At 42.3% G+C, this 14,583-nt stretch overlaps 1 protein-coding gene across 3 annotated transcripts in view; it reads left to right on the top strand.

The window, feature by feature from the left end:
• Positions 1-2,996: 2,996 nt before the first annotated feature.
• The window catches only part of LOC145348993 (four and a half LIM domains protein 2), a 44,165-nt gene continuing 32,578 nt past the window's right edge, over positions 2,997-14,583 (top strand). The window contains exon 1 of one of the 3 annotated variants that reach the window (XM_080197174.1): positions 2,997-3,062. Coding sequence is in view for 1 of the 3 variants with exons in the window: in XM_080197172.1 (XP_080053298.1) it covers positions 7,546-7,549 (4 nt within the window). In the remaining 2 variants the exon portion in view is untranslated. Of the gene's footprint in view, positions 3,063-5,601; positions 5,773-7,489; positions 7,550-14,583 lie in introns of those variants that run through there. The other 2 variants (XM_080197173.1, XM_080197172.1) reach the window with 2 other exon arrangements.

Below are 14,583 nucleotides of genomic sequence, written 5' to 3'. Positions count from 1 at the left end.
CGTCAGCAAACTTGAAAATCAAATTGGAAGGGAACTTGGCCACACAGTCATTGGTGTATAAGGAGTATAATAGGGGGCTGAGAACATAGCCTTGTAGGGCATCGGTGTTGAGGGTTATCGTGGAGGAGGTATTGTTGCCTATCCTTACTGATTGTGGTCTGTGAATTAGGAAGTTCAGGATCCAGTTGCAGAGGGAGCTGACGAGGCCCAGGCCACAGAGTTTGGAGATAAGGTAGTCAAGCACGAGGGGACATAGTACAAGGTAGTCGAGGGTTATTGGGAGGGGGTAGGGAAGGCAGGTAGGAAAGGGGTGATAAGGCCAAAATCAAATCAGCCATGATCTTAATGAATGATGGAGTCGGCTCAATGGGCCAAATGGCCTACTCCTTTCTTATGATCTTATGCAGTCATGTGTTGTTTTAGTACCTTTTTTTCATACACCTGGTGCTCTCCTGCGCTCTTCACTGGATCAGGGTTTATCCTTTGACTTGATGGTAATGTTAGAGGGAGGGTTATGCCAGGCCATGAGATCACTGATTGTGGCTCAATGCAATTCTGCTGCTGTTGATGGCCAACAGCGCACCATGGAAGCCAGGATTTGAGCTGTTGAATCTGTTCTGAATCTACCATGTTTAGGGCTGTGGTTGTGCCTCAGATCCCTGTGAAGACAGGACTTCATCTCCAGAAGGACATTGCGGTGGTCACTCCTACCAATACTGTTATGGACATATTTCCTTGACTAAGTTTTTTGATCATCTGACCTAATATTTCCTTAAGTGGCTCAAGGTCATTTTTTTTTATAATGCTCTTAGGAAGCACCTTAAGACATTTCAATTTGTGAAAAGTGCTATGTAAATGTTAGTTGTTGTTTTTGCAACAGGCAAATTGCTGCGGGTACGATCAAAATGGTTTTTCCAAGTTCCCTCGCCTAATGCCGCAGGCACAGTCAAGCAGATATGTCCTTCTAAACCTGGCAACAGCCATGATACCAAACCACCTCTTAGTGATTGACCTTGAACTCTCCCACCTAGAGTACATTCTGTTCCCTTGCCACCATGTGCTTTTGCCAAATAGTGTTCAGCATGGAGGAGTACTGATTCATTAGGGAAGGCAGACGGTGGTAGACAGCAGGAGGTTTCCTTGCTCATGTTTGACCTGATGCCATGAGATTTTATGTGGTCCAGATGTTGAGGACTCCCAGGTTCACTCTATTCTAATGGAATATCATTATTCCATCGCCTATATTCCCTTCATCCTGTTGGTGTAAAATGACTTTCCTGAGATGGTGATGGAGGAATGTGGGACATTAGCTGTAAGGTATGATTCAATGAGTCTGATTCCATCAGGCTGTTGTTCGACTAGTTTGTGGGTCAGCACTTCCAGTTTTGGCACATCTGATGTTAGTAAGGTGTGCTTGCAGGATGTGTCTCTATCATTGCTGATGCCCAGTAAAATGCTGGGTGGTTCATTTAGATTGTTTTATTCTTATTCAGTTTTTCTGTTGTGGTTTCAGGATCATCTTAGAGGACAACTGTATGTCAACCATATTGCTGAGGATTTTAAGTCACATGTAGACCAGACTGGTTCAGAACAACAGATTTCCTTCCCTAAATGGCATTAATGAACCAGATATTTTTTAAAACAATAATTTTTCACGATCATCATTGCTGCTGAGGATAATAATAAATGATTTGCCAATTAAACTTAAACCCATCAAACTAGTGTGGGAAAACTTAAACTGACATTTCTGGAGTATTGTGTGGGTCACTGGAATACCAGTCTGGTAATATTACCACTATGCTCCCAGCCACACAGTATTTAATATAAACATCTATCTAATCTATCTTGAAATGGGTTGGTACATTTAAGACAGTGGCAAGCGGATGGTTGCCCCCCCTCCCCCTGGAAGCAAAGAGGGCATGGAAATGACCCACTCCATGCCAGCCTGCTCCTCAGCCATAACACGCTGCAGGCTAAACAGATGCAGTTGGGATCTTCCGCCCCTGGGGAGGAAAGCTTACCCTCGAGAGCTGCCAGTTAATCTGTAAAGAACAGGTGTTGAAGATAGATGCTCCCCTTGCCCTTCTCCTTCCAGTCCTTTGAGGAATTGGCTTTTAAATTGCTCCTGCCTAACTGCCAATACAAGCCATTTTATGGCATGGGCAACATATTATTGGAGTCAATTGGCTCAGTAAATGGCACAATTGGCCCTCGATTCTCTAGTTAAGTATGATGGGTGGGCTGCCAATTTTGTTGCACATGGCTTGGGGATGGGTGATAAGGTGGTGGGCACCATCCTATTTTACATGCCCCTCACTTCCCCACCCTGGCCAATGCGGGGGCATGTAAAATCCAGCTCTGTGACCTTTCAGCCCTGTGTTGAAACGAATGGCAACTTTTTCTTCTGTTACAGCTTTTGTGATTGTTTCTGACTAACTTTTCTGTTGACATTTAGTTATATTTGATTACAGTGATCTTGCCATGAGAACAATTGTTAAAAATTGTAACCATAGCCACAAATGCACTGGGTTACTGATTAGAGATTAGAACAATCAGCCTGAAGGTCACCAGCAGAGCTCAATTAGTTTGATTCCTAATCTGAGACCATTCTGTATCTATGAATCTAAATCCCAGGTCTTGAGTTTCTTTTGTGAAATGTTCAGTTGTTGATGTGCCAGTAAAGTTATCGAAATAAGATGAGTTATAATTGATTTTAGCTGTAGTTTATCCCCAATTTGCAGCATGTCCTTGAGGTAAAAGTATAAGTGGCTACATTTTCTACCCATACAGATTTTCCATTGCATGTGTTGTTAAATTTCTGATACCTTAAAAGGTATGAAGTTGTGCACCGCAATAGAGGTTCTTATCTCTAATGGACAGCAGTTGCTGGAGAGATATTGTATTTATAGACTGTTTGGCAGAAGAATCGCTATCTGCTTAATTGCTGGCGTCATCTACCAAGTACGAAGCTTTGACAGTCTAATAAAGCAGTGGATCTCTCCCCTTGTCTTGTTCTATCATTCATTTGCCTGGAAGTGAAGATTACTGTGCTCAACTTTGAGGTAAGGACTGGTGGCTCTCCAACTTTTGCACTGACTTTTCCTCACCTAATTATTTAATCTAGTTATTGTTTGTCTTCCTTTGTCCTTCTGAATAAGTAGCTTCAGGTGCATGGTCTATCTAATTAAATATCAACAAATTGCCGCTTCTACTCCCTGGAGTCATTCAATTAACAGGTTATTAAAGCAAAAGGTTTATTAAATAGTTACAGGGTTGCTCAGAAATGTTAGTACTGCAAATAGATCTGCATCTGATACCTCTCCATAATTAGTCCAGTTGGACCTTCCATGAAAATTAATCCAAAAAATTGTCCTCTAACTTTTTCATCCTCTTCCCTTATTGTTAAATGAGGTGACCCCCGATTATACGTAACCATCAGATTATTTTTTAAATGATAATTGTGCAATATCTTCTGATCTGGGTGACACGGTGGCACAGTGATTAGCACCCAGGGACCTGGGTTCGATTCCTGGCTTCAGTCATTGTATGTGCGGAGTCTATATGTTCTCCCTGTCTCTGTGCGGGCTCCCTCCGGGTGTTCCAGCTTCCTCCCACAGTCCAAAAGACGTGCTGATTAGATGCATTGGCCATGCTAAATTCTCTCTCAGTGAACAGGTGCCGGAGTATGGCAAGTAGGGGATCTTCACAGTAACTTCATTGCAGTGTTAATGCAAGTCTACTTGTGATACTAATAAATAAACTTAAACTTATATCATGTACTTTGGGTCAATTTAGAGCAACTAATGACTATTTCCAGTGTTTCAGCTGTTAAATGCAGTGAATATGAAGCTTTAAATTATAGTGTTATTACCTTATTGTGAAATATCTCTTATTTGGCCATTTTCTGTGTTTCCCCATATTTTCTCCCCTTCAATTTTCTCTCCATTTCTCAGAAGCTGTTGAGTTTTGTTGATGTGCAGTTCCACAGCTATCAGCAGCACTATGAAACTTCGCAAAAGTAACCATTTCTTATGTGCTAGTCTAGACATTGTCAGCAGGTTGCTCAACCACAGGATATCATAATCACGCTCAGTAAAAGAGAAAGAATCCAGACACCCAGAAATGCCTTCCCAACCACAACGAATTAACTCAGCCTGGACAATGAGTGGAACATAGAGCTTTTTGAATGTGTGGCCCAACATTGCGTTGAATTATTTGGTTGCACACTGCCTCTTCAACAGAGCCATTTAATTTACTTTGTAAAAGTAGTCCTGCATTAGATTAATTGATTGTTTATCTCATTGCTGTTTATGTGATGTTGCTATTGCCAAATGGCTGTTAACAATAGAAACTGAAAAAGCAGGAAATATTCAATAGGACAGGCAGCATCTGCGCAGAGAAACAGAGTTAAAGTTCCAAGTTGATAACACCAGACTGAAATGTGAACCCTGGTTCTCCCAAAGATGCTGCAATATTTGACCTCCTGTAACAATAGAAACTATATTGTGTATCAGCTGGTGGCACTCTTGCCCCAAATTCGTAAGATTGCATGTTTAAGCCCCACTACATCACCAAATAACATGGTTGAAGAAATATTGGAGATGCTGTCTTTTGGATAAGATGCTAAACTGAGTATCCATCCGGATTTCCAAGAACACTTTTTTGCACAAAAATATACTCATCATAAAATTTGTACATTAAATAGCAGTTCAAATTTGATATTTTAGAAAGGGAAATACAGATCACTTTCTTTCAATCATAAAATCCACACAGTGCAGAGAGAGGCCATCCAGCCCATTGCATCAGCACCTACTCTTTGACCCCCCCACCAAACCATGCCCATGACCTCATATATTTACCATGGCTAATCCAATTAACCTACATAGATTTGGATGCTAAGTGGCAATTTCAACACCTAACCTGCACATCTTTGGACTGTGGGGCAAAATCGGAGCACCGGGGGGAAACCCCCGCAAACACGGGGAAAACATGCAAACTCTACACAGACACTCAAAACCGGAATCAAATCTATGTACCTGGCACCGTGATGCAGCAGTGCTAACCATTGTGCCACTGTGCCACCCAATACGGCACATAAAGTGCTTCACTACATTTGCCAGCTTATATTAATAGTGCATATTTACATTTCACATCAAACATTTGCTGGGGTTTTGAATGGTTTCCAGACCCTAGCTCAGTATACTGTGGTGGGAAGATATGGACAGTGGCCTTTCCCCATTGAGCCTCTGTGTCTGCTGTACCAAGATTTAGTGTGTCCATCAGCACGTAGTCCTGTGCCTTGGAATGTGTGAGCCTGGAGCACTCAGTTATCAACAGTCTTTGCACTGGAAGGGTAGCAAGTTTTAAGCAGAACAGACAGCTTTTTTTTCATTGAGTTCACGGTCCTCCTGCAACAATTTATGTTTATCTCCATGTACAATCCCATAACACATATTGATGAAGAGCAATGGAGTTGTCCCTTGTGCCCTGGTTAATCTTTATCCCTCAATTGACAGCACAAAAACAGATTAACTGGTCATTATCACACTGCTGTATCCAGTGCTGTGGAGCTTGCTGTGTGCCAAATAAGCCGTTGTGTTTCCTGTTTTACAATAGTGACTATACTTCAGAAGTATTTCATTGACTGTGAAGCACTTTGAGATGTCCAGTTGATGTGAAAGTTGCCATACAAATGCAAGCATTTCCTTTATTCCAAAAAAGCTTCAGTGTTCTTTTGGCACTCACTAACAACATAATAAACATTATATGAATGTAAGTATTTTGTTTATATTTTCAATAAATCACATTTGATTAGCTCTACTGTGTGTTTCTGGATCACAATATATGAAGTGTAAACTTACAAAACCTGAGAGATACTTATCCCGCTGTAACTATTGGCAGCTGAATGTTTAATTTAATTATTGCCGACTACAATTCAATGACACCTCTTAATGTGTTTTCTGTTTAAACCCTGCTGGTCTTTTTCCACAGTTTAAGGAGCTTCCACCTTAACATTTGTATCTTTTCCTTTTGTTCTGTCTTTGTACAGCTGTTTTGTTTTTGGATTCATTTGTTAAAGCAGGATTAAGCAATAATTGAACTAACTTTTAAACTGTCAGCAGGTACATTTGACTGTCTCCATGATAACGTAAGTTTTGTAAATCTCATGTTTTTCAACACAAGAAATAAAAACTAAGGGGTGTCAACCTCGGGTGGGATTTTCCGGTTTCAGGGCTAGTGCAGCCTAACAATCTCACCCACATTGTATGAGACATATGGAACAATGTTTTTGTTGAAAGAAGATAAAGTTCTTATACTTACATGGTGTTTTATTATGTTGCTCAAATGTCTTAAAGTATTCTAAATAAATAGTTTACAGCTGTTGAAATGTAGGCAAATACAATAGCTTTTTTGACTCAGCAGCATGGCATAAACATCCATGAATCATAGAAAGCTACAATGCAGAAGGAGGTCATTCAGCTCATTGAGTCTGCAACGACCACAATGCCACCCAGGCCCTATCCCCAAAACCCCATGCAATTACCCTAGCAAGTCTCCTTGACACAAAGGGGTAATTTAGCATGGCCAATCCACCTAACTTGCACATCTTTGGACTGTGGGAGGAAATGGGAGCACCTGGAGGAAACCCACACAGACAGGGGGAGGAATGTGCAAACTCCACACAAACAGTGACCCAAGCCAGGAATTGAACACAAGTCCCTGGCTCCATGAGGCAGCAGTGCTAACCATTGTACCATTGTGCCGCCCTATGTGAAATGCATGATCAGTTAAATTGTATTTTTGGTGCAGTTGATTGAGGGAAAAATGTGCTTTCAATTTAGAGATAATATATGTTTATCCCAAACCACAACATAAATTCTTTAAAATTTAATTAAATGCAAACATTACATTTTCACTTGGTGCATTTGTCCTCATCTGTCATAGTCATACTCTGGTCTTTTTTTCAATTTTCCATTTTGAAGCTGGAGAAAACATTAAAAAGGAAGATTTTGATTGCCTTAAACTACTTCTAAAGGTTTGGAAAGAGAAAAGGCTGACACACTTCAGATCAGATGCTAACTCGCAAAGAACCCATTAGGAAATCTTATCCACTGACCCAGAAGCTGAAAAGCATCATGATTCAGAAAAAAAATGGGGTAAAATGGGGTGAGCACAACATTTCCAACAAGATACTTTACTGTAGGCATTTAAAATAATCAAACACTAAGCTAAACCAACATGGCTTATTTCCATAATCATATCACAGTCATCATTTTGTCATGACATACCTATTTACATCACTAGGAGGCAGTGAGCACACTCAATACACTGCACCAGCATCTGTTGTGTTATTATTGGCAAGCTGTCCTTTTAGACGTGAAACAAGGAGTCCTTTGGGAAAATGGAAAGTTCAAACCAGAATTAGATTGCGCCCTGTCTCAGAAGTTAACAGTGCATTTCACATGTTCGTCTCATTGCATGGATACCAATGATATCAGCATGGAATGCTGCAGCTCCCAGGGAATTATCTCATTTCACTGAGGGATGTGTGAGTTACATTTCGCCCTTTTGTTTTAATGAAAGCTTTAATAAATTTCTGGCTTTCGAGGATATTTTTCTGTGTAACGAAGAGATTTAGCTATGAAAAGCACTAATTAGAGCGAGAAATAGAAAGGTGAGACCCGCAGCTCAGCTTAAGAGCTTCTCTATATCAAATTATAGTTCTGTGATGCTGCAATTAATTTGGAACAATGGGGGTGCAGCAACACACTTCTGATGCCATCCAAGCAACAGGAGTGCTGCTCAACTCATTGCTAGTGCGCTAAAGCTTTTGTTTCACAACTATATTTCACAGTGCTGGATAGCAGCCTTTTCTGGAGTTCACAAGCACCCTTAGTTCCTGTCAGTGTTTGCTCCCCCACCGTTTATTTATGGAATCATCCCTCACACAGAATCTAAGCAAAATGTCCATCTTAGGCTGCTTCTTTTGATTTGATTTGATTTATTATTGTTGCATATATTAGCATTCAGCAAAAAATATTATTTCTTGCATGCTATACAGACAAAGCATACCTTACATGGAGAAGGAAAGGAGTGAGTGCAGAATGTAATGTTACAGTCATAGCTAGAGTGTAGAGAAAGATCAACTTAGTGCAAGGTAGGTCCATTCAAAAGTCTGATGGCAGCAGGGAAGAAGCTGTTCTTGAGTCGGCTGGTACGTGATCTCAGACTTTTGTATCTTTTCCCCAACGGAAGAAGGTGGAAGAGAGAACGTCTGGGGTATGTGGGGTCCTTAATTATGCTGGCTGCTTTTCCGAGGCAGCGGGAAGTGTAGACAGAGTCAGTGAATGGGAGGCTGGTTTGCATGATAGATTCAGCTACATTCAAGACTTTTTGTAGTTTCTTGTGGTCTTGGGCAGAGCAGGAGCCATACAAAGCTGTGATATAACCAGAAAGAATGCTTTCTATGGTGCATTTGTAAAAGTTAGTGAGACTCGTAGTGGACATGCCAAATTTCCTTAGTAACAATAAATTTAAGGAGTTGTTCAGGTTTAAACAATGAAGTGTGTTGGATTTTTGTTCTTAGCTGTTGTATTACTGAGAGGCAACTTTCCTTCTGTTTTGCTTATGCCTTTTGTTGATGCAATCAGACTTAATTATTTGTTTTTTCATCACTATTTTTATAACAGTTATGCCTGAGCTACTGTGTATTGGTTACTTGTTGATTTTTCTGGATTAGCATCTAAGATGGAGAAGGCATTGATTTCCCCATATTAGAGTGATTCTCTTTTTATAGCATCAAAATATGTCTTAGCACCTGGAGGTTAAATACTACAAACTGAAATTCCATTCACTTCACTGTTGTGCTTCAAGTAAAAATGAGCTTATGATGGAATGGAATATTGGGTACTCTAATGCATTAGATGTCTGCTTGTATACAGTGCCAAGTATAGAGCTGCTTCTCTTGTCATCCAGAGAAAAACAAGCTTGTCTATTTCCATCATACATGACTAGATGTCAGCAGGGCTGTAAATTAGATAAATTGGGGAAGCTGGGACTGTGCTCTGAAGAGAAAGTTGAAAGGCAATTAGTGCAGAGGAGGTTTACTAGGCTGATGCCGGAGTTGAGGGGGTTGAGCTATGAGGAGAGGCTGAATAAAATAGGCTTGTACTCGTTAGAGCTTAGAAGAATGAGGGGAGATCTCATTGAGACGTATAAGATGATGAATGGGATGGATAGGATAGAGGTGGAGAGACTCTTCCCGCTCAGAAAGGACAGTAGGACTAGGGGGCACAGCCTCAAGATAAAGGGGGGGCGGTTTAGAACGGAGTTGAGGAGGAACTTCTTCACTCAAAGGGTGGTGAATCTCTGGAATTCTCTGCCCGTTGAAGTGGTGGAGGCTGCCTCGCTAAATATTTTTAAGACGCGGGTTGATGGGTTTTTGATAAGAGAGGGGATTAAGGGTTATGGGGAGAGGGCGGGAATGTGGAACTGAGCCACGACAGATCAGCCATGATCTTATTGAATGGCGGGGCAGGCTCGAAGGGCCAGATGGCCTACTCCTGCTCCTATTTCTTATGTTCTTATGTTCAAAAGAAGTGTTCAAAATCATGAGGGGTCTGAGCAGAGTAGATAGAGAGAAACTGTTCCCAGTGGTGGAACGCCCGAAAACCAGAAGACACTGATTTGGCACTATGATTGGCAAAAGAAGCAAAGGCAATATGACGAAAACCATTTTAAACACTGAGTGATAAGGATCTGGAAAGCACTGCCTGAGCAGATTCAGTCACGACTTTCAAAGGGTTTTTTTTCATTTATTAGTGTCACAAGTAAGCTTATATTAACACTGCAATGAAGTTACTGTGAAAATTCCCTTGTTGCCACATAAGAACATAAGAAATAGGAGCAGGAGTAGGCCATCTAGCCCTTCGAGCCTGCCCCGCCATTCAATAAGATCATGGCTGATCTGTCGTGGCTCAGTTCCACTTTCCCGCCCTCTCCCCATAACCCTTAATCCCCTCTCTTATCAAAAACCCATCAACCCGCTTCTTAAAAATATTTAGCGAGGCAGCCTCCACCACTTCAACGGGCAGAGAATTCCAGAGATTCACCACCCTTTGAGTGAAGAAGTTCCTCCTCAACTCCGTTCTAAACCGCCTCCCCTTTATCTTGAGGCTGTGCCCCCTAGTCCTACTGTCTTTTTTGAGCGGGAAGAGTCTCTCCACCTCTATCCTATCCATCCCATTCATCATCTTATACGTCTCAATGAGATCTCCCCTCATTCTTCTAAACTCTAACGAGTACAAGCCCAGTTTATTCAGCCTCTCCTCATAGCTCAATCCCCTCAACTCCGGTATCAGCCTAGTAAACCTCCTCTGCACTCCCTCCAGGGCCAAAATATCCTTGCGCAGGTGCGGCGCCCAAAACTGCACACAGTACTCCAGCTGCGGCCTCACCAATGCCCTATACAGCTGCAGCAAGACCTCCCTACTTTTATATTCAATCCCCCTCGCTATGAAGGCCAGCATCCCATTCGCCTTCCTGACCACCTGCTGCACCTGCAAGCTGGGTTTTTGCGACTCATGCACAAGGACCCCGAGGTCCCTCTGCACCGTCGCCTGCTGCAGTTTTTCGCCACGTAAGTAATAGTCCTTCCTACCATTATTCCTACCAAAGTGGACCACCTCGCACTTGCCAACATTAAATTCCATTTGCCATTTCCTGGCCCATTCGCCCAGCCTATCTAGATCCTGGGATGGCAGTTCTATCATATGAGGAGAGACTAAGCCGATTAGGATTATATTCACTGGAGTTTAGAAGAGTTAGAGGGGATCTCATTGAAATTTATAACATTCTAACAGAATTAAACAGGGTAGATTCAGAATGAGTGTTCCTGATGGTGGGGGAATCCACAACTAGCAGTCATAGTTTGGGGATAAGGAGTAAACCTTTTAGGACTGGGGTGAAGAGAAATTTCTTCACCCAGAGGGTGGTGAATGTGTGGAATTCACTACCACAGAATGTAGTTGAGGCCAAAACATTCTGTAATTTCAAGAAGAAATTAGATATAGCTCTTGGGGCTCAAGAGATATGGGGCAGAAAGAGGGATCAGGATCTTGAATGTGATGATCAGCCATTATCAAAATGAATGGTTGAGAAGGCTCGAAGAGCCGAATTCCTGCTTCCAGTTTCTATATTTCTTTGTGTCTATGAGCAGTGCAGATGAGGAGGGGAAAGGGGAATGATGGTTCTGGTGGCCTGGTGAAGACAAAGGTGGGGGGGGGGGTGGTGTGGAGGCAGTGCGAGAGGAGGTTGTGCAATGGTTCACAATGGCAGATAGAGGGGCAAGGAGATGGGTGAACAAGATGAACAATGGAAGGCAGAGGGAAGATGGAGGGAAGGAAGCTGGGCCCCAACAAGCCTGCATGAAAAGCTCATAATCAAGGAGGTCAAAGGGTCACCCCATTGCTTACAGGAAGGGAATGTGTAAAGATTCCATATGTGGTGGATAGAGGTCCAAGTGGGGCATATGCGCCTCACAGGTGTTGGGCTTTGGGGCAAAGGTGGTTGAATCAAGGAACAGGCTTCTCCTTGAGTCTGCTAGCCTTTTCCCTCTGGGTCACTGACAGCCTGCACAGTCTGGTGAAGACAGGTGGGCTGGACAGAGTGAGAATACGTTGGACTGGTATTTAAATATGGCACCAGCTGAAGGCAGTTGGACAAGTCAGCTGCCTGCCCACCAGCAGAGTCGGAGGGGAACTCGCCTGTGCATAATTAATTAGATTCTGATTATTAATCTGGCACCATTCTGGCTAGTCGGACAGGTACGGCCATGGCTGCCTGTCACCACATTTAGTCTCAAAATGGGAGAATTCCACCAGAGTGTTGGCTTTTATCTCAAGGTGATTGAACAAAGTAGAGGAAGTGATGTTTCAGCTGTACAGAGCATGGTCAGACCTCTTCTGGAGTGGTGTGTTCATATTGGACACTAGCTCAAGAACAATATATTGGCTTTGAAGGGAATACAGTACAGATTCACCAGAATGGTGCAAAAGCAAATGGTGGATGCTGGAAACCTGACATTAAAATGGTAAATGCTGGAAATATTCACCAGAGTAGATGATTCGTCAAAGGTCACAGACTGAAAATGTTGACTGTTTGTCGCTCCATAGATTCTTCCAGCATTTTCTGTTTTAATTTCACCAGAATGCTGTTGGATGGGTAAAACACTATAACATTATGAGAACAGGTTGGATGAAGAGACTTACAGGGGATGATCTTAACAAGAAAGATTCTAAGTGCCGAATGAGTGTGAAATTGGAAGAGAATTGTGACCATTTTTTGGGTGAGCTCCCAGATGCAATCATATGGCATTAGAAAACAAAAATGAGGCAACGTGTAATTCCTGCCAGTAGGAGGAGTGGGCCAAGCCGATTCATGCCGGGAAGCCAGCTGCTGAGCTGTAGGGGCATTATTGTGTAATTTCACTCATCTTATCTTCACCCGCCGCAGACATTGCCCCAAACCCCTTAATTGCCACTCCAGCCGATCCTTGATGCACAGTGTTCCCCCTCTGGCTGACTGCCACTTCAGCCAATCCCTGATGCACAGAGAGAAAAGCCAGCTGTGCAGCTGGCGAGCTGCACTCTCATGTACCTGCCTCAGCCACTCTGTGCAGAGAATGGAAAATTCCACTCAGTTATGTCCTTTAATGCTGATTATTGACAATGACAATTTCAGAGATCCCTGGAAAGGCAGCAGAAAATTCTCCAACTCTTTTTGGTTCTAGAACTATGTATAGTTTCAACCTTAACATTATTAGGAAGTCAGTGGAATTTACGATACCATTTATCAGTTGTACAAGCCCCTTTGCTGTGTCATTGCATATTTCAATATATCGCCAGAAAGGCAGTCAGGTATCAGTGTTTGACATCTGCAGTTCTGCAACGCAAACAAACATTTATTGAAAGGCATTTAATCTGTCTGGACTGCTGCGACTGTCATCTCAGCTACCAAAATACTCTGAGCTTGGAAAATGAAAATAAGAAAATACATCTTACAGTTTTGCAATGCAGTCAACGTTCACTGCTCTAATATCAGCTGGCCAATGCTGCAACAGCATCCTGCTTCTGCTACGGGCCACTGTGCCACAAACTGACATCTAATTTTATGATAGTGCAGGAGCAAAGCAGTTATTGGAGGAAACGGGAACTTCCTGATGCAAAATGCAAAACCTCCAGAATAGAAGATAAAAAATACAAAACAAAACTGGAACAAATTACAAATAATTGCTAAAGCACAGAAGACAAACAATTTTCAGGCAGGAAATTGACCCTTTCATAACATTCAAACATTTCACAATGTGACCTGGGTCTGTTTTCCTACTGATCTTTTATGCTTTGAGTAGTTGGTTCACTTCCTAAGCTCATGAAGATACAACTGCTGGGTCCTTTATTAGAAACACTATGATAACCATTTAATGGAGATAGCCCGGGATTTTCTCAGAATCAAGTTGTAACATGGGGACCATTTGTAGGCCTCAAGCCTCCATGAAAGGTAATGGAACTCCAGAAGTCTATTCATTGGTTGCCATTGGCCCATCCAATTAAGAATAGAAGATGGGTGCTCCACGCCTCAAGCCCAATCAAAGAGAGGAACTGTCAGCTCAGAAGTCTCAGGACGCCATGGCAGGTGGTCACTGGTAAGCCAATTAAGATAATGAGAGGCTGCCTCCACCTTGGAGCTTCCTGGCAGGGAAGAAAGACATCATTGTTCTGCCCAAGTCAAGAATATAGGTCCCAGCATTTTGAAAGGGAATTTTCCAGTATTAGTATCAGGGCGGTGGAATAGCTATTGTTGCAAGAGGCCCCCTCCTTTAGACTTGGAACCTCTGATAGCCTTATGCAGTTGTCAACCTCCCTATGCAGCAGGGCCCATTCCCCAATGGCAAAATGCCAGCAACCGAGGAAGTTGACCCTCTATTGGGCTTGTAATTGATTAAATTGGCTCCCTTCATTCTGTCAACAGCAGACAGCTAAGTTTCTGTCATTCTCAGCACTGGGTAACTTCCTTAGCAGTGAGACTGTATCAGGGAGCCAACTGAATGTGGTTCCAAAGCATTTGACCACACCCCCTATCATGGTTTACCCCACCGCCTAGGCGTGGGTAAAATCTCACCTATGATGTCTATAGTCTATGGAACTGAACTTGATTGTTCTGGTATTAAGTGGGCCTCAACAATGGTATCAAATAAAGATTAATAAACCTTTAGATATGTTCTGGATACTGATGTAACAAATGAGAATAGGTATTGAGGTTCCAATGTGAACTTCTGCCCATTCAAAGAGCCTGAAGGGACTAGAATTTTGACTGGAAAGAACTTCCAAATAAATGAATTAGGAGCAGGAGTAGGCCAATAAGCCTTGTTCTGCCATTCAATAAGAGCATGGCTGATCTACTCCACATTCCTTCCCTCCCCAATAACCCTTCATTCCCTTGTTTCTCAAAAATCTATCTACTTCTGCCTTAATGATACTTAAGGACTCTGTCTCCACCATCTTTTGAGGAAGAGAATTCCAAAGT

This window comes from Carcharhinus amblyrhynchos, chromosome 10, assembly GCF_965287045.1.
Source record: "Carcharhinus amblyrhynchos chromosome 10, sCarAmb.v2.hapA, whole genome shotgun sequence".
Classification (NCBI taxonomy): domain Eukaryota; kingdom Metazoa; phylum Chordata; class Chondrichthyes; order Carcharhiniformes; family Carcharhinidae; genus Carcharhinus; species Carcharhinus amblyrhynchos.
Note: the sequence above shows the minus strand (reverse complement) of the source record. Positions and strands in the feature narration are given on the sequence as shown.